General features: G+C 34.5%; 1 protein-coding gene across 1 annotated transcript in view; it reads right to left on the bottom strand.

Moving 5' to 3' along the window:
- TP53BP1 (tumor protein p53 binding protein 1) overlaps positions 1–24824 on the bottom strand; it is a 130686-nt gene that overhangs the window by 88477 nt on the left and 17385 nt on the right. The window contains exons 11-12 of the mRNA XM_027869976.1: positions 18669–18865; positions 14292–15768 (exon numbers count right to left, since the gene is read on the bottom strand). Of these exons, the coding sequence (XP_027725777.1) occupies positions 14292–15768; positions 18669–18865 (1674 nt within the window). The remainder of the gene's footprint in view (positions 1–14291; positions 15769–18668; positions 18866–24824) is intronic.

Genomic DNA, 24824 nt, shown 5'->3' with positions numbered 1-24824 from the left:
ATAAGGAAAAAACATTAAGAAATAATGCAGAACTAAAAAAAAAAAGGTCAAAACAAAAGAATGGAGTACCCACTAACTACAAACATAGGAGGCAAAGTAAATAAGAATGAATGGACAAAGAATTCCTGATGAAGGCTTAACAGGGAGTGTGATTATAAAAATGTTATGATACTTCATACATATTTACATTTTAATGTAAATAGTTACTAAGAAAGAATAGCTGCTTGTACTGATATTAATGTTAAGGTTTCAAATAAAACATTTAAAAATAATGATTCTAAAAAATCCTAGCCATCCAGAAATGAGCTCAAATCCCATCACTGTAAAGCCAATGCTGACTATCCTAACCTGAACTAATCACTCTTTTTGAATATTTAGGGCAATACAATTTGACCTCGGCACTTTAATAGATCTAATCTCATTGGTCTGGATATTCCTTCTACCTGGGCATATTACAAGCAATCCATGCTACCTTAGTCTGTGTGATTGTTTTACTCAAGTTCTTCTATAAGTCTGCCATAGAAGATTTTTACAACATACTGGAGACATTCCTCTAAATACAAATTATTCTCTGTATGTGACTGGACCACCTTCTTTTCCATTTATACATGTCTTTGATAATTCCATGCCACTTCTTGGGCACAAGTTATCATTGTTAATATGGTACAGCCAACTTATGCCCCTCCATGGGTCTACTGCCCAAATCACCTGCAAATCCTATTTTCATAGCTATATAATATCATCAGAAAAAACTGACATCAAAAAGTTGAGAAAACAGCCTGGGATCACTGAGAACACAGTGCAATCTACCAAATGCAATCTACCCTGTTAAATTCTCCATATTCAATTCTGGTACACGCGCGCACACATACATACTCAATGGGTACTTACCGACCCAACCTGAACCTCATAATCTAGACAATGGCAATACTTTATCCCCTTGGATTCTTCATTGTAAATACCAATTTCTTTTGAAAGGCTATGGATCTCAATAAGGGAATGCAAAAAAAGGAAAATTTAGAGCATCTTATATAACATAAGGGTTTTTTTTTGTTTGTTTGGCTAGGCAATAGGGTTAAGTGACTTGCCCAGGGTCACACTGCTAGTGAGTGTTATGTGTCTGAGGCCGGATTTGAACTCAGGTCCCCCTGATTCTAGGGCTGGTGCTCTATCCACTGCATACCACCTAGCTGCCCCTCATAAGTTTTTAACTGATGATTGTGAACATTTAAAAAATTTTGAGGGGCAGCTAGGTGGCGCAGTGAATAGAGCTCTGGCCTTGGAGTCAGGAGGATCTGAGTTCAAATCCAGCCTCAGACACTTAACACTCACTAGCTGTGTGACCCTGGGCAAGTCACTTAAACCCCAATCGCCTCACCAAAAAGCAAAAAAACAAAACCAAACAAAACGAAAAAACAAAAAGAAATTAAAATTTAAAAAATTTTGATAAATGGTTTCTTTTGAAATCCTATGTAATTTATTTTATGTATTTAAAAATATTATTTTCTGAAGGAATTAATAGATTTCATCTGACTGCCATGGACCCAAGGGTCCATGACACAAAAACAGTTAAGAACCCATAATCTACAGGGAATACCATTACAGTAATAAACCATTCTGAGTTGCAGTTCCAGAGCAGAGAAGAGTGCTTGTGATCCCAAGAGAGAAGGGGCCATACCTGGGTATGGGTTTCAGGATAGAGAGGAGTTGTGGTCACAAAGGAGGAGCCTTATTTGGGTAAGGACCAGAACACAGACAAGGAGAGCAGTGATCAGATCTCTCCCTTCTTCCCAGATTACACCAGAGCTTATTTACAGGCCCCCAGACCTAGCTGTGAAAAGAGCAGGGCATAGAAGCCAGCCTGAAGCTCAGGATAGTCATACACACCACACAATACAACACACACATACACACACACACATATTACACCACACCACATCACCACCATCACTACCACTGTTGCTGCCACCACCGTGACCACTACCATCACCAGAGGTAAGCAGAGCCCAACTTTAACATAAAATGCAAAGTCAAGAAACAGACTGGGAAAATGAACAACAAAAAAAGAATCCGACCAATAAAAAGCTACTACAGTGACACAGAAGCTCAAAACACAAACTCATAAGACAATAAATTGAAAAAAAAAAAAAACTAAAAGTAAAGCCTCAAAGGAAAAAAAAATGCAGATTGGACACACACCCAACAAGAATTCCTAGAGGAACTAAGGAAATTTTAAAAGGTGGTGGTGGTGAGGGGAATGAATTTAAAAATCAAATAAGAATGATAGAGGAAATTTTGGGAAAAGAAATGGGAGTAATACAAGAAAATTATGAAAAGAGAATTAACGAGGGCAGCTAGGTAGCACAATGGACAGAGCAACGGCCCTAGAGTCAGGAGGATCTGAGTTCAAATCCGGCCTCAGACACTTGACACTTACTAGCTGTGTGACCCTGGGCAAGTAACCCCATTATCTAGCCAAAAAAAGAGAGAGAATTAACAGCTCGTTAAAAGAGGCTCAAAAAATTTTTAAAGAAAATATCTCTTTAAAAGTCAAAATTGGTCAAATGGTAAAATAGATACAAGAAACTATTAAAGAAAATAACCTCTTAAAAATCTGAATTGACCAAATGGCAAAAGAGGAACAAAACTTCACTGAAGAAAATAATTCCTTAATGACTCCAGGAGATATAAGAAAAAATAAAACAATCAAAAGAAAATGTGAAACATCTCATAAAAAAAATAACTAACCTGGAAACTTGATCATGGAGAGATAATTTAAGAATTATTGGGCTACATGAGAGCCATGGTCAAAAAAAGAGCCTAGAAATTATAAAGAAAATTATAAATTATAAAGAAAAACTATCTAGATATCTTAGAACAGGAGAGCAAAATTGAAATTGAAAGACTCCACTAATCACCTCCTAAAAGGGGTAACAAAATCAAAATTCCCAGGAATATTATAGCCAAATTCTAGAGCCTCTAGGGTCAAGGAGAAAATACAGAAAACAGTCAGAAAAAGAAAAAGAATTTAAACACCACAGAGCCACAGTCAAGATAATACAAGATTTAGGGAAGAGAGGGCTTAGAATATGTTATTCCAGAAGGCAAAGGAGCTAGGATGACAATCAAAAATAAACTACCTGGCAAAACTGAGCATAATCCTACAAGGAAAAAAGGAAAGGAAAGAGAGGAATAGAATTTAATGAAATTGAATAATGCATTCCTGATGAACAAATCAGAGCTGATAGAAAATTTGATAAACAAAAGATTCAAGAGAAGTATAAAAAGGTAAACGAGTGAGAAATCATAAGGAATTTAATAAGGTTAAATTGTTTACATTCCCAAAAATGAAGATGACACATTTGTAAAGCCCAAGAACTTTATCATCATTAAGGCAGTTAGGAGCCTACTTAAACAGAAGGCATGAATGTGAATCTAATATGTTGGGATGGTCTCAAAAGAAAAATGGCTGGGTGAGAAAGAAAGATGTACTAGGAAAAGAAGGAAGGGAAAGGAAGAATAGGGAACATTATCTTACAAGAGGCACGCAAGGAAAATATATTACAATGGTGGGGGGGAGGAGAATAGCGAGGAGCAAACAACACTTGAACCTCACTCTCATGTGAACTGGTTCACAGAGGGAAAAATACAGAAATTAATCTTGCCTAACAAGGAAATAGAAGGGGAAGGGGCTAACAGAAAGCAAAGAGAGGATTATAAGCAGGGTAGATTAAGGGAGGCAGTGGTAAGAAGCAAAACAGATCTTTGAAGATAGAAAGGGTAAAGAAAGAAAAGCATAAAGAGAAGAGAACAGGATGGAAGGAAATACACAGTAGTCAATCATAACTGTGAATGTGCATGGGATTAGTTCACCCACAAAACCGAAGAAAAGAACAGAATGGCTTAGAAACCAGAATTCAACAATATGTTGTTTGGGAGAGATACACTTGAAACAGAAAGACACACAGAGTTAAAATAAGGGGCTGGAGCAGAATCTATTATAGTTCAACTGAAGTAAAAAAGGCTGGGGTAGTAATCATGATCTCAAAGCAAAAGGAAAAATAGATGTAATTAAAAGAGATAATCAGGGAAACTACAGTTTGCTAAAAGGTACCATAAAAATGAAGCAATATCAATATTAAGCATATAAGCACCAAACGGCACAGCATTCAAATTCTTAAAATTGAAGTTACATGAAACACAGGAAGAAACAGAAAGTAAAATTATACTAGTGAAGGATCTCAATTTACTCTTCTCAGACCTGGATAAATCTAACCATAAAATAAATAAGAAATTAGGGAGATAAATATAATTTTATAAAAATTAGATATGAAAGACCTCTAGAAAATACTGAACAGGTATAGAAAGATTATACCATTTTCATAGTTGTACATGGCACCATGAAAACCAATCATTTAGGGCATAAAAACCTCATAAATACAGGAAAGCAGAAATATTCAATGCACTCCATTTCAGATCATTATGCAATGAAAATACTTTCAATAAAGGGTCTTTGAAGCCAAATTAAAAATTAATTGGAAACTAAATAATGTAACCTTAACGAATGAATAGGTCAACACAGAAACAATCGATAATTTAATTAAAGATAATGACCACAATAAGACAATATACTAAAATTTCGGGGATATGGCCAAAGCAGTATTTAAAAGAAAATTTACATCTCTAAGTGCCTATATCAATAAAAGAGATAAAGAAGAAATCAATGAACTGGACATGCTACTAAAAAAGCACAAATTAAAAATCTTCCATTAAACAACAAAATAGAAATCTTGAAAATTAAAGAAATTAATAAAACTGAAAATTTAAAAACTGAACTAATAAATAAAATGAAATGGACTGGATATGCAACTGGAAGACTAGAAAAAGAACAAATTAAAAAATCCCCAAAATAGAAATCCTAAAAAATCAAAGGAGAGATTAATAAAACTGAAAGTAAAACAACAATAACAAAATACTGAACTAATAAATACAACGAGGAGCTGGTTTATGGGGGTAAAATAAAATAAATAAGCTACTGATTAATTTGATTTAAAAAAAAGAAATCAAATTATGAGCAATAAAAACGAGAAGGATGAATGAACAACCAATTAAGGTTAAATTAAAGCAATTATTAGGAGCTATTTTATCCAATTATATGCCAATAAAACTGACAATCTAATTTAAATGGATGAATATTTACAAAAATATAAATTGCCAAGATTTACAGAAGAGTAAATAAATTATTTATCTTAAAAAAGAACTTTAGCAGGCCATAAAAGCTCCCTAAGGGAAAAAAAAAAACAAAACAGAACCAGATGGATTTACAATTTACAAAGTAGATGAATTCTACCAAACATTTAAAGAACAATTCTAATACTTATATACTTAAAAAAAAAATATGTAAAGAATGAGTCCTACCAAATTCCTTATAAGATACAAATAAAGTCTTAATACCTAAACCAAGGGAAATAAAAACACAGAAAGCAAATTACAGACCAATTTCTCTAATGAATATTGATGCAAAAAATTTTAAGTAAAATACTAGAAAGGAGATGATGGCAAGATATCTCAAAGATCACACACTATGACCAGATGGGATTTATACCGGGAATGCAGGGCTGGTTCAGTATTAGAAAAACTATAAGTATAACTGACCACATCAATAACAAAAACAACAAAAATTTTATGATTGTGATTATATCAACAGGAACAAAAACGCTTTTGACAAAATACAACATCATTCCTATTAAAACACCAGAAAACACAGAAATAAATGGAGAAATAAATTTTATTAAAATGACAAGTAATATTTCTCTAAATCCAAGAGCAAGCATTATCTGTAATGGGAATAATCTAGAAGTCTTTCCAATAAGATAAGGGATGAAAGGATATCCATTATCACAGTATTCAATACTGTGCTAGAAATGCTGGTTATAGAAGTAAGACAAGAAAAAGAAATTGAAGGAATAAGAAAACTAATGAAGAGATAAAACTATCTCTTTTTGTAGGTGATACAATGGTATACTTAAAGAAACTGAGAGAATCTACTTAAAAAAAAAACTAGTTGAAACAATTAAAAAATATAGCAAAATTACAGGATGTTAAAATAAACCCACAAAAATCATCAGCATTTCTACACATTACTAACAAAACCAAGCAAGAGGAGGTAGAAAGAAAAATTCCATTTAAAATAACTGCAGGCAATATAAAATATTTGGGAGTCTAACTGTCAAGAAAACCCAGGAATTATATGAGCACAATTACAAAACACTTTTCACACAAATACAAACAGATCTAAATAACTGGAAAAATATTAATTGTACATATGTAGGCTAAGCCAATATAATAAAAATGACAAATCTACCTATATTAATTTACTTATTCAGTGCCTTACCAATCAAACTACAGAAAATTGTTTGATAGAGCTAGAAAAAATAATAACAAAATTCATCTAGAAGAACAAAATGTCAGTAGTATCAAGGAAATCAATGAAAAAAAAATGTGAATAAAGGCAGCCTAGTAGTGCCAGATTTTAAACTCAATTACAAAGTGGTAATAATGAAAACAATCTGGTACTGGCTAAGAAATAGAGTGGTGGATCAGTGGAATAGATTAGATACACGATACACAGTAAGAAATGACCATATTTTCTACAGATATGTTTCCCCCTCTACCCTTCACTGTTTACTGTTTTGTGAGACTACTACACAGAATCTTCCCTTATTCTCCTCATAACATTTTACAAATAAAATTACTCTCTAAAAGGATCCACTAGTCAAGGAAATAAAGTGTTTGCTGGCTTGGGCAATTTCTGGGCTCTTTTGGCCTCCTTGTTATGGTGACTGCTTTTCACCAGTTAAACTTCTCTAAGAAATAGTGAATAATCAGAGTCAACATATTTTACTTTTACCAATATCTCATAAACAATAAATAGGTTGGGCAAAAGCTATTGTAATAGCACAAAATGCTGTCATCTCATCTTAATTTTTTATCTAACTGAATGTTAAATTTAACCTCTAAAACTGATTATAAATTTTAACCAGCTTTTGATCTGACAGCAGATTCTAAATAATAATCATTTCCAATCTACTAAGATATGGTCAACTTCATATCTTTATGTAATGTTGTTCAATGTTCAACGTGTCTAGGTGAAAAGAACACTATAACTAATGAGAGATTACTAATTTACCAAAGTATAACTAGATTACGAAAGCGTTTTAAGTGCCTTGAAAGGAAGCTATTACCATATGAATACAATGTGTTCTTAATTCAAAAGCTATCAAATTTTCATCCCAAATATCATGGAGTAAAAGAAGCATTTCAACCTTAAACTTTCTTGAATTTATGCAGGATATGTACAATTTAGGTAAGAAAAAAAAAAGCTGTTTACAAACTTCTCTAAAAATTAACAATTTGAATGTAGGAATTTTTTCCCTAAATTTTCTCAGATGATTGTTACCTTTTAGTTACTTTGGTCTGTTTAATTTACATTTACCAAAAAAACAAAAAACAAAAAAAACCAACAATAAATTTTTTGCCCTTTTAATTAACACACAATATCCACAGGTGCAGGCAAAAAAAAATCCTAAGTAGGCAAGCCTTATAAACCTTAAAAAACAAACTTTCTTTCTGAAATGATACGGACTTTTATATGAACTATTTCTTTTGTCTTTTAAACAAATAACTGGAATTTTTTTGGGATACTACATTCACAATGCTGTAATTCTGAGGATAAATCTTTGATATCTTTTCTTTTTTGGCTAGGCAATGGAGTTAAGTGACTTGCCCAGGGTCACACAGCTAGTAAGTGTTATGTGTCTGAGGCCAAATTTGAACTCAGGTCCTCCACCTAGCTGCCCCGGTACCTTTTCTTTAAAAGCCATAATTCTATAATAAAAATATAAAGGAATAAGTGATACTTTCACATGCAATTTTTAAAAAACTAAATGAAAGGAACATAGGACAAAAATCCTGCAATATTTACATCATTTCTCCTTAGGTTTAGGTTTTCTTCAACAAGCCTATATTGAACTACTATTTGGTTCACTGGCACAGATTCAGTGCTGGAAGGAATCTTACAGGTAATTTAGTCTCAAACTCCGTGGTCTCAGGACCCATTTATATGTTCAAAAATTTCTGAGACCCTCCCCGAAGAACTTTTGTTTATACAGATCATATCTATCAAAATTTACTATATTAGAAATTAAAACATCTTAATATTATGAAAACAATTTCGACTCAAGGATCTCAGGGATCCCTCAGACCACACTTTGAGAACTACTGATTTAGTTCAAACCCCACCCTCAATATTACAGATGCGGAAATGGAGAGTCAAATTAGTTAAATGATTTGTCCAAAGTCACATAAATAGTGAGTAGCAGAGTCAGGATTTAAAATCAGATCTTCTTGAAAGGGCGATATCTGGAAAATAAAATTAAGGGGTGAGAGAGGATTATACTGGGAGGAAAAAGGGAGAGGTAGAATGAGGTAAATTATCTCACATCAAACAGACAAGAAAAGGCTTTTACAGTGGAGGGGAAATGGGGGAAGGTGAGAGAGAATGAGTGAATCTTATTCTCATGGGATCTGGCTCAAGGAGGGAATAACATACACAATTGGGTATGGAAAACTATCTTACCCTACAGGAAAATATGGGGGGAAAGGGACAAGAGAGCAGGGGGTTTATAGAGGGGAGGGCAGATTGTGGGAGGGGATAATCAGAAGCAAACACTTCTGAGGATGGACAGGGTCAAAAAAGAGAATAGAATAAATGGGAGATAGGATAGGATGAAGGGAAATAAACTGAGTTTTTCACAACAGGACTACTATGGAAGTGTTTTGCATGACTAGACATCTATAACCTATATTGAGTTGCTTGCCTTTTCAATGAGGGTGGGTGGGGAGGGAGGAAGGGAGAAAATTTGGAACCCAAAGTTTTAAAAACACATGTTAAAAAAAAATAAATAAAAGTATATATGAAAAAAAGATACCATTAAAATTTTTAAAAAATCAGATTTTCTGATTTCAAATCCAACCCTCTTTTCTACTATACCAGACTGATTGTTTACTAGTGGATGCCTTTTAACACTGAGCTTGCTAAAATTTTCCATTTCTACTCACATTTTATGTATTCTAATTTCTCATAGCATTTCTTCCCTAAAGTTAGAATTAAAACCATCAAGTTCTTTCTTCCCCAGAACTCCATGGAATATGCTAGCAGACTGACTGATGATCTTAAATGGGCTTTTTTTATGGAATAAGTAAGAAAGTATTAGAATTGGAGAAAGGAAGAGGAATTTAATGCCAAATGTTGAACTACCCCAGGCATTTGGAAATTTATTATATTTCTAAAGGTTCTCAAGAAAGGTAAATACATTAACTTCACTCATTAGCCCAATCCAGTGTTGGGAACACCGATGTAAAGCTCTCTTTCATCTCTTACTTCTTGTTAAATATAAGTCTATTTCCTCTTCTTTTATCCTCTGGGGAGATGGAAAACAGCTGGTGACCATTTGTTCTTATACTTCAACAAAAGCCATCTAATAATACAATGTCAGACCAACAGTCCACCAAGCCTAATATTTTGTGTCTGACAACAATACTAAAGAATATTTGTGGGAGAGCATGGTAATATACATCCTCAAACAGGTCATACTGATATACCAATTACAGTTTATTTTATTTTTAGCCTAGCATTCATGAAATTTATTTAAATCAACCTTGAGGTTATTTAGATTATTAATTTGTGTACGTGTGTAATGTAGTGTGTAAAGTAGCAGTACTTCTTCGTTGGTCTAAATTTATATCCTTTAAACTTCAAGGGCTGTCCTTTATTTCTGGTATTATACTGCGATTCTAAATAATCTAAAATTATTTATTAGAAATTATTTCAAGTTCACCTTTGTTGTTGTTTAGTTGTTTCAGTCTTATCTGACACATTGTAACCCCATTTGGAGTTTTCTTAGCAAAGATACTAGAGTGTTTTGCCATTTCCTTTTCCAGTTCATTTTACAAATGTGGAAATGTAAGCAAGCAGCATTAAGCGACTTGCCCAGAGTCACACAGCTAGTATGTGCCAGAGGCCAAATTTGAACTCAGATCTTCCTAACTCAGGCCCAGTGCTCTATTCACTACAGCACCTAGCTCCCCTCTGCAAGTTCATCTTATCCACAATCTTAATATTTTTGCATATTTCAATAAAAACTAGACTTCTCAACCTATATCTTTCCAAACTAAAGAATTGAACAGATTGATGAACTGAGAATGCAACTAAAAAAAACATAGAAAACAAAAAAATTTAAACACCAAGATAGAAATTCTGAAAACCAAATAAATTCCAACAAAATTGAAAGCAAATTAAGGAAATATAATTTTTACTAGGTTATTCTCACATAACTAAAAGACTCCTATATTCCCTTAATCATTTTCACTGTTCTTCTCTGGACACTCTTCAGTACCATCTGTCTACTGAAAGGCTGCAAGAGAGTTACAGATAGTATTAAAAGAGTAGGATAAGATTGTTTATTTTGTTTCTAAATAATCTTCCTAATGATGTTCAACATTTTGTTCTTTTTGACTAGAGTAGCTAGCACATTGCTAGTACATCACAATATCCTAGTTATATAAAGTCATAAAATCAGAGACTTGATGATTTGTAAGGAATCTCAAAAGTCAACTAGTTCAACCCTTACCCAAAGCATAAAACTAATCTATAATATTCCCAAAAAATAATCATCAAGTCTATCAAGGTTCTATTTGAAGATTTCCATTGACCAGGAGCTCAGTAACCTATCCCACCACAGCCCATTTCATTTTGACCATGATTTGTTAGTCTAATTTTTGAAAGCTTTCATATTGAGCTTAAATCCACCTTCATGTAATTTCTACCCATTGGAAATTCCATTCTATCCAGTCTTGCTTTGTGGCTATGAACCAAATCTAATCTCTCTTCCTATACAACAAGATAATGCTTTAAACAGTTGAGAACAGCTATGTTGCTGTCCTACCCCACCAAGTTCTCTCTTCTTCAGGATAAATAGCCCAGTTCTTTCAACTAATCCCTAGAGTCAAGACCTTTATCCTTCTGTTCTCCCAAATTAAAACAATCCCAATTTCCTTAATTTCTCAGAAATACAACTTTTCAACTCTTTAATTGACTTTACTGTTCTAATTCGAACCCTTTAAAACTTTATGTTTCTCTCAACATTCAATCTCCAAACTAAGCACAGTTCAATAAACCTCATTCATAAAAGACTTCATTAATTAAGAATTTGTGATAATTCTGAAAAGTGATGTACAAAAGCTTTTTGATGAAGAAAAGGTTGCTAAAGCAGATCAATATTAAAAAAATAAGCTCATAAGGAAAATGCTTAAACTACTTAAAAGAACTTTTACCAAGCATCTTCAAGTACTTTACAAACTATGATTAAAAAAAAAAATTGAACATAAAAAGCCTAACATTTTTTTTAGCCTAGCCACTGAAATTCAAATTACTGTACTTACGTAATACAACCACACTTCTTTTAACATATATCCATCACAGTCAACAAACACGTATAAAGCGCCTACTATGTGCCAGTTACAGCATTAAGCACCGAGAAGACAAAAAAGGTAAAAAATCCCAACTCTCAAAGAGTTCACACTCTGTAACACGGGAAACAACATGCAAACAACTATATACAAACAGTATATATACAAAATATGTTAGAGCCTATCAAGAGAGGGAAGGCACTAGTATTAAGAGGGATATGGGAAGGGAAGATTTTAGCTGGGACTTGAAGGAAGGCAGGAGGGCTAAGAGATTTAGATGAGGAAGAATAAAATTCCAAGCAAAGGAGAGTCAATAAAAATATCCTGAGTGAAAAGATGGAGTGTCTTACGGGAGGAACAGCAAGGAGGCCAGTGAGGTGAATACATAAGGGACTGTACCAGGGTAGTTCCAATGTCAAAAAGGGAGCATTTTTAAGAGATATTGCAAAGGTAGAATCAATAAGACTTGGCAATTGCTGGAATATGATGGGGTTAGGAGGAAAACGGAAAGTAGGAGTAGAGAATAACACCTACATCAGGAGTCAAAGTAAATGGGAGGACGGTGGTGCTCTTGAGAGTAGTATGTAAGTTAGGAACAGTGGAAGCTTTGGGGAAAAGATAATGAGTTCAGTTCTGGACATACTGAGTTTAAGATGTCTACAGAACATGCGGTTTGAGACAACCAAGAGATGTCAGCAGAAAAGTGAGGGCTGAAGAAATAGATCTGGAAATCACGAGTACAGAGATGATAACTGAATCCATTGGAGTTGAAAAAATCACCAAGCAAAATAGTATAAAGGAAGAAGGGAAGAGGGCTCACGGCAGAGCCTTGGGCGACAATACCCATAGTTAGTATGATCTGGATGAAGATACTGCAAAGAAAGATTAAAAAAGGGAGAGACCTGAAGCAGGCAGACAAACCAGCAGGCTTTTGTTATAGTCTAAGCATGAAGTGATAATGAAGGCCTGCACCAGGGCAGTGGCAGCATCAGAAGAGAGAAGGGGACATATTCAAGAGATACTGCAAAGATGATAACAAGCTTGGCAACAGACTGGATATGGGGAGTGAGAGACAGTAAAGAGACCAGGATTACTGCATGGTTTCAAGTCTGAAGGACTGGGAAGACTGTGGTGCTCTCAACGGTAATAGGGAAGGTAGGGGGAGGCTTAGAGGGAAAGAAAGTGAGCTCTGTTTTGGACATGCTGAGTTTAAGATATCTACCGGACATCTAGTTTAAAGTGTTTAAAAAGCAACTGAAAATGCAAGAATAGAAGTCATCAGAGAAGTCAGGGTAGGATAGGTAGATTTGAGAATCATCAAGATAGAGGTGATAATTAAAACCATGGGAGCTGATGAGATAACCAACTGAAGTAATATAGAAGGATAACAGAAAGGGCCCAGGACAGAGCCCTGTAGGACACCTACAGTGAGATAATGTACCATAGATGAGGATCCAGTAAAGGAGAATGAGGAGAGGTCTAACACGTAACAAGAAAACCATTAAGAGAAGAGTGTTAAAAAAAAACCTAACAAGAAGAAAGTATTAAGGAGAAAAGGATGATGTGTCAAACACTGCAGAAAGAGATCAAGAAAGATGAAGACTGAGAAAGGACCACTAGATTTCACAATTTATTCAAAGCAGTAACTCAGTATCCCTTACCATAACTAGTCTAAATTCATTAAATTATACTCTTAAAAGACACTATTTATGTAATTAATATCATGGAAATGTTGCCCAGACACTGAATCTGCCTTTAGGCATTCTAGAATTGGCTTCACAGAAACATTATATTTTTGTCTCTTACATATATTATTTTTCCAATTACACTCTCTCACATAGCACTGCATTAATATTTATACCTCAAGGATCCATGATTTTATTGGTAAAGATACTCCATCCATCCTCACAGACTGCAACCCCTTCTATGCCTTAACAGATGATCTTTTAGTGGAAAAGGAAAAGATAAACACTTAGCAGCCAACCTTTCAGAGATAAGCCACTGCATCACCAGGCTCATACTGGAAGCCTTTTTCACATGGAATGACCTGCCAGAGCTTATAATCTCACTAACATAACCTTTGAAAAATTAAGAATTCCTCAGCACTATGATGACGCATGGAAGTAGTATACCCTTATTTGCAGTCGCTCAGTACTACACAACATAGTTTGAAACAATTTATAAATCTGAAATGGACCCCAGAGGAAGTATAGAGAGTACATCATAATAAATCTTTCAAGTCTTAATTTCTAAGATTCATATATATGTTAAATCATACTTGGAAACTTGGTCTAATACTCCTAAAGGGAAAACAACCATTAGCAAATTATTTAATTAGGGACCTATTTGTAGTTCTACTATGAAGAATAATTAAATGAACACTTATTACTTCTAAATAACTCAATTGAAAATACAGTATGGCTATGCTCCCTACCTAACTCCCACAATTTCTCCCCCTAATAAAAAGCAAGGTATGTACAACTTACACATATTTGTGAAATTCAAGCACCTTTATGACTACAAGGCAGACAGGATTAAAATCAGTAAAGAAGACCTCAGGTTTGAACAAATTATTACAGTTGATAATTTGCTTATTGTTATTCCCTGTTAATTAATATTTGTCAAACTTTAGCATTTAGCTCCAATAATAATCTTCAGCCCTCTGTATTCCTGTCTCTCAAAAATCAATTCTGGTTAAGCTTCCCAATCCATCAGCTGAATGAGCCAAACGGTTCACATTCATATCTATGAATTGCACTCACCATTGGAGCTTTCACAGGGGCTCTGTGGACTGTGGTCAGCTGCTTTCTCAAGCTGCTGGGTCTTTACTTCACTTGCAGACTCCTCTACAGTATCCATCTGTGAATGTTTTATTAACAAATTGTCTGCTTTCTCTGGAGACTGTGGCTGCTGCTTCTCCTCTTCAGTTCTCAGTATATCATCCTCTCTTTCTAAAGAAATTGGAGATTGCGGAGGGTTCTCCTCTTTAGTCAGTGATTTCAGATCCCCTTCAGATTCTTGGCTCTTCTCTCCCTTAGCATCTAGACTGTTCTTAGCACGTGATTCTATTCCTGGATCAACATCCACACAAGAACGGGTAACTTCATGTCCTGCTTCTCCCACAACAGGTTGAGAGGGAACATCGGTTGGGGACTCATCTTTTGGGACTTTCTCTTCTTTGACACCACAGCCTTCTGAAGTGGCCTCCTCCCAAGCCTCTTGGTGCTTCTGTTCTAATTCTTCATCATACATTTGCAGTTTTTTTGGAGAATCACTGCCACTAACACTGGTATCAACTTCCATAGCTTCTTGGCACTCCTGATCTGGGATTTTCTCTTGAAGGCATAATCCTGGTGACTGAGTCTGAGTCAGACAGAGATGGACTGGGCTACTCTCCCTGTTTTCTTTCTCTTCTTTCTGTTCCTCCTCTTGACTTTCACAAGGGGTTTCAGGAATTTCTTCAACCTCAGAAATTGAAGACCTTTCCTCTGTGTGACATTCTTTAGCCTCCATAGAGACCTCCTGATCTAATGCATTTAAGTGAGCTTCAGACAGAGGAGCCTCAGACGGAGGAGCCTCAGACGGATGAGCCTCAGAAAGAGGAGCCTCAGACAGAGGAGCCTCAGACCGAGGAGCCTCAGACGGAGAAGCCTCAGACGGAGGAACGTCAGATGGAAGAACCTCAGATGGAAGAACCTCAGATGGAAGAGCCTCAGATGGAAGAGCCTCAGGAAGAAGTACTTGGCTTCCTGAATCACATGTGAAACCAACACAAACATGCTCCATCTCTTCTCCGGTTTTGCATTCAGTGGCTGAAATGATGGTTTCATTTGTAGTTTTTATATCATCTTCTTCTGCCTTTTTACAATTTTCATTCAACTCTTCTTGATTGTCTTTTGTTGGGCTCACTGGTATACTAAAATTTTCTGTGGGACAAACTTTAGACTCCAGAGTTTGAGATACAGGTTGAGTATCTTCAATCTGTGTGTTTTTACCATCTTCATCAATTTGCTGAGAGGTCAAACTCTCCATCTTTGTAGATTGACTACAATCACTTGCAGAAAGCATCAACTTACAAGATTCTCCCATCAGTGATTGTCCAAGATCCTCAGTAGGATTCTCTTCCTCATTCTGTGAAGTCTTAGAACACTCCACTGTGAAAGAGGAATTGCATCTATCTTCAGTATTCTTTTCATCATTTGGCTCCTGCTCCAAACTTGGAGATGGAATAAAAATGTCCTAAGGAAAGAAAAGGTAATAAACATTGTCACTTTTTCTTTACATTCACACTGCTTTGTTCACCTATAATTCACATCAGAAATCTACATCTCTTTTATTCAAACTAGGAAGCACTTAGCCCATGATCACTGAGTTAAAAGAAACGTGTCTAGAAAAAAATCCCAGATTTTTATATTATCAGTCTTTTTCTCAAAACAAAAAGCTACTTCTTCCTCTGGTTCCTCTGGCCAAATCACAGACATGAGCAAAACAGAATGCATATAAGATATTTTTGAAGATAACAGACTTCTCCTTTTGTAGAAAGGGAAAACATTTAAATATTTGACTACACATGCTTACAGTTCCAATATAGTGTCAAACAGTTAATTAGGCACTTTAAAAATGATGATGATGAAGAAATCAGCACAAACTTGTGTAAATTTTACTGGAGGACTCTGTCTTAAGAAAAGCATTGACAGTGAAACATGGAAAATAGATAACTACTTAAACAGAAAGCAAATTGTTCAGTTAAGATATACTTTTCCCAAGTTTTCATTCTTTCACAAAGGAGCAATGTAACCATCTTGTTTCCCAGTATTATGGCAGGAGATGAATGTCATTAAGCTGATTAAAACTCAAAAATATGACAGATATTGATTCTAAAAGATTTTCCTTTCATTGTGCCATTTTGAATTTGAATTCTGAAAAGTCATATGCCAAGCAGGTGAGATATGAATGTGCTATTATTTTAAAATTATAACATCCAATTAGGAATCAAATAAGATTACAAGATAGTTCATATATACAATATCATTCTATATTTCAGTGCCTTGAATTTTTTTTTTTTGCTGTATTGGGAAATATATAGCTAGGTCCCTAATACTATGAATAATAAATCCCCTAAAGTGGTTGCATTATTTGAATTTGTACTGCATGCTTCCAGAGTTGGAATCAATAACCATATTTTACATAATTATAACTTTGAATAGTACAAATGCAAATACATGCAACCCCTTAAGGGGTTTCAATATTCGCACTAATTGGGACCTGGTTATACAGGTCACATATCTGAACCCACCCTAGAGCAACACTTTTTTTCCCCTTTTTTTGTGAGGCAATTGGGGTTAAATGACTTGCCCAAGGTCACACAGCTAGTATGTGTCAAGCATCTGAGGCCACATTTGAATTCAGGTCCTCCTCACTCCAGGGTCATTGTACCACCCAGATGCCCCTTTAGACAGACACTTTTAACAACTACTTTTAAAATATGTTCTCATCTGCCTCCACCTAGTCAAAATATGCCTCATACTCTCCAAAATAAAATCTCACAATCTTATAAAAGAAAACAGAAATATATCCCATTTTAATATTAATAACTGGAATAGGAAAAAAACAATTAGCAAAATAAAGTTACAAATGAGTTAGTTCCAAAAGAATGCTAAAATTCTACAAGTGGAAATTACAATATACTGCTCTGATGACAACATAGCCCAGGGATGCAGCCCAGTGAAGCAAACAAACCTTCTAATAAAAATAGGGACCATACAAAAGAGATATTCAAATACTAAATTCCTTTCAAACTTCAGTAAAGTAAATGTATGGCATACAAAATTGCTGCAATAAGAATTCACTCATTTAATCCATAAATTGAGAATTTCTGTATTAGCAACAATATTTCAAACAGAGTATAATTTAGTGAGTTCTGGATTTCAAAACAAGTGCTGGCCAGGGAAGGCCATTCCATCCCTTGGTCATTTCTGGTCTTCATGATCCCAGGGGGCAACACCAGTGCTATAGCACATACTTTAGCTGAACTTCAGGAGGACTGTGGATGAGGAATAATTGTGGGTTGCAGAAGAATACCCAGTATTAAGTCTATGTGAGTCAACATCCAGGGTCAACTTCAACCCAAACCAGCCAAGATCCAAATTAACAACAATCAAACAGTACCAGACTGCCCTTAAGAATCAGTCCAATAAGCATTTATTAGACAGACCTGAACAGACATTCAACTAGACACATTTTACTTCCCTTTGTCAACAAATTAATAGGTATGTTAATCACAAATAATGCACCAAAGTCAATATTTATATCATCAAAAACTTTCAACATCTCCAAAAGAGAATCAAGAGTACAGTTGTTAATATACTTTATTTGTATATTTCACAATTTACAAAGCAATTTTGCAAAAAGCATTGCAAAGTAACTATTATCCTAATTTCACTTCTCTATAACTATCTTTTATAATCAGAATTCAAGTGATTTTGATTCAGCAGGCTGAGCTACATAAAGAAAGAAAAACATGTTAATGAGGCAAAAAAAAAGGTTGGTTTTTTAATTGGTAATAAAATAAATTCTGCAGATACTGAAAAATATATATACTTTAACTAAACAATTCTATCTCTATGTAGTTTTGTGCTTTCATTTTTCCTCTGTTAGTGATCTGCACAAGATGAAATCCTTTCAATAAAATATCCCTAGCAGAGCTAGAATTTCTTTCTATGTGCTGTCCCATTCTTGCTATTTCTTGATTGCTAATTTAAATGTAAAGTCTTATTATTACATCTGCAAACGAAAATGCATGAAATACCAAGAACAGAGGTTCTCCTAGCAACACTAAAATAACTCTTCTATAGGGTTGTGAGACAATAAGCACTTAGATTGAACAGACTCATACAGTCACTTAGATTAAACTGAGAACCTTCATTTTTACATTTCATGACTTAAGAGTATTAAAATTTAAAAGTTGCACCAATTAAGGTATTGGAATGTTTGTGTTTATCTGTGTGAAAATATGCATATAAGCATATGCACATATCTTATTTCCCCCACACCCATCCCAATCACCAGGCAGCATGGTAATCTGAAAAAGACCCACATAGTGAAATAAATGGGAGTAAGCACCTCCTATAAATACTTACATGAGAAAAGTCAGGCTGTGATGGGACAGGAAGTGGCTCAGAGGTGAAGAGGGGTGTGCTCTGTGATACAGGTGTTGAGGCTTGAGAAAGCACTGTCGGTTCAGGGGGAGGATTTTCTACCTCCATTGCTTCTTCTTCCAGGGTGTTCTTTAGAACATCTTCCTCCTCAGGCATTACTGACATGTCCATTGGCTCATCTGATTTTTAAAAAGGAAAACATATTGCAAAAGAGTCAGTCACCAACCAATGTAATTCTTATTATGCCACTCCAGGTTTAAGACAGGAGCCACTCATCCTGTTGATATGCTGTGTGCCACAAGACTCTCCTCCTCCTCAAAGAATATAAAAGAAAAACTTAAAACACTCCTTGTGCCCAAATTTCATGGAACTCAAACTGTGGGGTATTTATTATTTGTACTGTGAGAACAAGTCAAAAAGTTAGAGGGAAAATGATTGGGATTTGCCCCAAAATGAAAAAATATATATTCCTAAAAGAATTTAGATGGAAACTAAATTGGTATTAATTCAAAGTAAACCGTTCCCTTGTGCAAGTAAAACAATTAAATGAATTTTAATGAAGGCATTCCCAGTTTGGGGCAATATTTTGCCTAAGAAAGTACCTCTTAATAGTATCCTACTTGTACAACTATGTGAACTGCCAAACATTATGAAGAATGGCAAATAAGTTCACCATTCTTCAAAGTGGACACCTGTATACCATTTGCTGAAACAAATTATGATGACAGAAGAAATACAGATATAAAAATAAATATCACGTAATAGAAAAATGTGTCTGTTGGTGCTCTACTAGCATTGGCCAGTGTTCCAAATCACTGAGATGCATGTAGCACTAATTGTCAGACTCTTTACAAAGAAGAGAGGCCATTTCGCCCTCGCGTCTAGCAGGATGCCTGTCTTGATCAAAAAGAGAACTGAACCAGAGCTGAACAACCACTTCCGATATTTACTTAAATATTCATTCACTTTACTCTTAACTTTCTCTTCTCCATAATCAGTCTTCTTCAAGAAACGACCATTATTTATCCTAGTTGCTGCCTAACCTGTACTGCTCTAGAACTTTACTCTTGTTAATCCAATTACATGTCCCTTCCAAAATTCACCCTTGCTAAACCAGCTATGCCATAATATTAAATCCCAATGAAATGCTGAGTCACCCTAGATTCAAACCAATAAGCATTAAGTAACTTCCATGTACAAGTTACTATACCAGCCACCAGAAATAAAAAGACAGGAGTGATAGAATTTCAGGGCTAGAAGGAACCACAGAGGCTACCTACTCCAATCCATACCTCTAAAGAATTCCCACAACATCCTCAAATGGTCATCCAGTTTTCACTTGAAAACCCATACTGAGGGGGAAGCTCATAAGTCCTGAAGTAGCCCATTACATTTTTAGAAGGCTTTTAAGGAAATGATATTTTTTTCTCTCAAACTTTTTTTTAACTTTATTAATTTATTTTGATTTATCAACAATCACTTCCATAAGCTTTTGAGTTTTAAATTTTTTCCTCCTCCCTCCCCAAGACGGTGTGCAATCTGATACAGGCTATACATATACATTCCTACTAAACATATTTTCACATTAGTGATGTTGTAAGGAAGAATTAGAACCAACAGGAGGAACCACCAGAAAGAGGAAACAAAATATAACAGAAGAAAAAAATAGCAAATAGTAAGCTTTGATCTGCATTCAGACTCCATAGTTCTTTCTTTGGATATGGATAGCATTTTCCATCATGAGGCTTTTGAAGACGTCTTAGATCCTTGCATTGCTGAGAAGGGCTAAGTCTATCAGTGTTAATCATCACACAGTGGCTGTTACTGTGTACACCGTTCTCCTGGCTCTGCTCACTTCACTCAGCATCAGACCATACAAGTCTTTCCAGGTTTTTCTGAAGTCTGCCTGCTCATCATTTCTTATAGCACAATAGTTTTCCATTACATTCAAATACCACAACTTGTTCAGCCATTCTCCAACTGATGGGCATTCCCTCAATTTCCAATTCTTTGCCACCACAAAAAGAGCTGCTACAAATATTTTTGTACACATGGGTCCTTTTCCCATTTGTATGATCTTTTTGGGATACAGCCCTAGGAGTGCTATTGCTGGGCCAAAGAGTATGCACATTTTTATAGCCCTTTGGGCATAGTCCCAAATTGCTCTCCAAAATGGTTGGATCATTTCACAACTCTGCCAATAATGCATTAGTGAGGAAAGGATATTTTAAAGTACCAAGGCAGAAGCTATTGCATTTACCAGACCTCAATCTATACTATAAAGCAATAACCATCAAAACAATTTGGTACTGGCTAAGAAAAAAAAAATATTAAATAAATAAGCAGGAACAGGAAGTAACTGAAAACAGTAGCCAGGTGTTTATGACAAATTCAAGAATATAAATCAGGTGCTAGATGAAGGACTATTTCTCTGACAAAAAGTCCTCGGAAAACCACAGAACAATATGGCAAAAATTAAGTTTAGAACATTTTATACCATATGCTGACATAAGCTCAAAATGGGTATGAACCCTAAATATAAAAGGTTATATGCTTTTTTAAAAAACCAGAAGAGAACGGAAGGAGGAATGTTTCACAGTTATAGTTAGGGGGAATGGAGAGGGGGGATTTCTTAGCCAAGCAAAGGATGAAGGAAAACATATAAGAAAAAACAGACAATTTCAATTATAGAAAATCAAAAAGATTTTCCATGGGACCAAAAGATAAGACGTCAAAGACCTGAAGAGAACTTTAGATAAATTAGAAATGACAAGCTTTTGGCAATTAATGAATTGGAACAGAAAGGAATTTACATACTTCTAAGCTGTGCAGAGAACTTTTCCCAAAACTGACCATATGTTGGGGCATGAAGACCTCAACAAAAAAGTAGAAAAGCAGATTACTACAAAGATAATTTACAGATATCAGTAAAAGTTATATTCAAAATAAGTCCCTTAAAGAAAGAATTTAAAAATAACTGCAGACTAAATAAAATAGTTTTAAAGAACTGGTGGGTCAAAGAACAAATTATAAAAATGATGGAAAATTTTATCAAATAAAATGACAATACACGCAAATTTACAGGATACAGTGATAGCAGTTCAGAGGGGAAAATTTGTATCTCAACACTTCTATTAACAAAAGAAAGAACAAATCAATGAATTGGGCATGCAATTTAAAAAATTTCAAACACAACTCAAAAATTCCAAGCTAAATGACAATGCAGGGATTCTGAAAATTAAAGAGATTAATAAAGCTGAAAGCAAAAAAGCCATTGAATTGATAATTAAAATTATGAGTCCCCCCAAAAAATTAAAACTAAAAAATAGTTAGCTAACCTAATTTAAAAAATAGAAGAAAATCAAGCTGTTCATAACAAAAATAAAAAAAGAGAACTTACAATTGAAGAGGAAATAAATTATTAAAAACTATTTTGTTCAATTATATGCTAACAAAACTTATAACTCAGAGAAAATCAATGAATACTTACAAAAATATAAAATACCCAGATTATTTATTATTTAAGTAACACAATATCTGAAAAAGAAGCTGAACAAACTATAAACTCCCAAAGGAAAAATCTTCCATAAAGGTTTTCAAGTGAATTCTACCAAACATTCAAAAATAATTAATTTCAACACTATAAAAACTGGTTGCAGTAAGAAAAGAAGCTACCCTTCCATTCTTGATACAAACATGGTCTCGATACCAAAAACAGAGAGAGACAAAGAAGAAAAAGAAAAATGCAAACTAATATCCCCAATAAACACTGACAAAATATTTTTTTAATTAAAATATAAGTAAACTACAACATATCAGAAGGACTACACACTATGACCAAGCTGGGATTAAACCAGCAATGTAGGAGTGATTTAACATAAGGAAGACTATAAATATAATAAACCATGTTAACATAATAAAACCTACACAATTACCTCAATAGATGTGAAAAAGGTTTTTGACAAAAGTCAACACTCATTTCTATTGAAAACTTTAGAAACAAATGGATAAATGAATAAACGGATCTTTCCTTAATATAGTAAATAGCATTTATCTAAATCCAAGAGCAAACATTTTATGTAAGGGAGGAAAGTGAAGCCTTTCCAATAAGACTGGGGAGAAAGCAAAGATACCCATTATCAACATTATTTAACATAGTGCTAACTATAGCAATAAGACAAGAAAAAGAATGTGAAAAAATAAGCACGGGCAAATAGAAAACTATCATTTTTGAAGATAAAATGATACATTTAGGAAAGCACAGATAGTAAACTAAAAAATTAATAGTTAATAACTTCAGCAAAGTTGTAAGATGTAAGATAAACCTATATAAATCATAAGCATTTCTATTTATTACCAAAAAAATAACATGATGTAAAATAAACCACCAAGAAGACCTAAAAAGAGAAATTCCATTCAAAATCTCTATAAGAGCTATAAAATACTTGAGAGCGTATCTTCCAAGATTCACCCAGGGACTGACTATATGAATCTAACTACAAAACACCCTTTTGCAGAAATAAAGGCAGATCTATATAACTGGCCAAAAAAAATATATATATATCTATATATATAGATATAGATATATATAGATATAGATATATATTAACTGCACATGGGTAGGTGAAGCCAATATAATAAAAATGTCAACATTAGCTAAATTAATTTTTATTTAGTCCCATACCAAACTACCAAATGATTATTTTATAAAACTGGAAAAAAAATAACAAAATTTATTTGCAGAAAAAACTGGTCAAGAATCTCAAAAGAAATATGGAGGGGGGGAGGCGAAAGAAGTAAGGAAGTGGACTTAGCAGTTAACAGATCTCAAACGATACTCTAAAGCAGTAATCATCAAATCAATTTGATCCTGGGAGAAAAGAGAGGTTGATCAATGGAGCAGATTGATTAGGTATACAATATAAAAGTAAATAAACACAATAGCACATTTCAGTGTAAGGAAAGGCCTTGCTATTTGATAAAAACCGCTGGAAGGATTGGATAGGAGTCAGGCAAAAATTAGATTTTTATCAATACGTCATACCTTTTACCAAATTAAGCTCCAAATGGATACATAACAGATACAAAAAATCATATTAAAAACAAATTAAGCGGCAGCTAGGTGGCACAGTGGATAAAGCACCGGCCCTGATGTCAGGAGGACCTGAGTTCAAATCCGGCCTCAGACCAAACACTTGACACTTACTAGCTGTGTGACCCTGGGCAAGTCACTTAACCCCAATTGCCTAAAGGAAAAAACAAACAAACAAACAAAAAACAAATTAGAGGGTCAGTCAGCTAGGTGGTGCAGTGCATAGAGCACCAGCCCTGGGGTCAGGAGGACCTGAGTTCAAATCCAGCCTCAGACACATAACACTCACTAGTTGTGTGACTCTGGGCAAATCACTTAACCTCAACTGCTTCACCCAAAAAAAAAAAAATTAGAAGAATAAGGGAAAAAATTACCTTTCCCACCTATGGAAAGGAAAAGAGTTCATAAATAAAAAAGTGATAGAAAGGATCACACAAGGTTAAGTGGACAGTTTTGATTATATAAAATTAATTTTTTTTTGAATAACAAATCTAATATAGCAAAAGTTAAAGGGAAAACAGGAAACTGGAGGGGGGGGAACCTTTGCTACAAGTGTCGCTGATGAAGGTGGCATTTCCAAAATAGTTAAGGAAGTGGTTTAAATTTATATAACTAACAGACACTCATTAACTGATACCTGGTTAAAAAATAAGAAGCAGTTTTCAGAGGAAGAAATCTAGGCTATCAACAATCATAATAATTACAGAAATGCAAATTAAAACAAGTCTGAGATCCTACCCCATACCTAGATTGGCAAACATAACAGTTAAAAGAGGAAAATGACAGATGTTAGAAAAACTGTGGGAAAACAGAAATGTGAATGCACTATCGGTAGAGTTACAAATTCATCTAATCATTCTAAAAAGCAATTTGGAACTATGTCTAGAATATTACCAAACTCCGAATACCTTTCAAACTAGCTATACCACTACCACATAGGCCTATACCCCCAAAGAAATCAATGAAAAAGAAAAGGGATCTCTATATGTACAAAGATATTTATAGCAGCTCTGTTCATGATAGCCAAAAACTGGAAACTAAAGGGG

This window comes from Vombatus ursinus, unplaced genomic scaffold (assembly GCF_900497805.2).
Source record: "Vombatus ursinus unplaced genomic scaffold, bare-nosed wombat genome assembly UNPS02014794.1, whole genome shotgun sequence".
Taxonomy (NCBI): domain Eukaryota; kingdom Metazoa; phylum Chordata; class Mammalia; order Diprotodontia; family Vombatidae; genus Vombatus; species Vombatus ursinus.
Note: the sequence above shows the minus strand (reverse complement) of the source record. Positions and strands in the feature narration are given on the sequence as shown.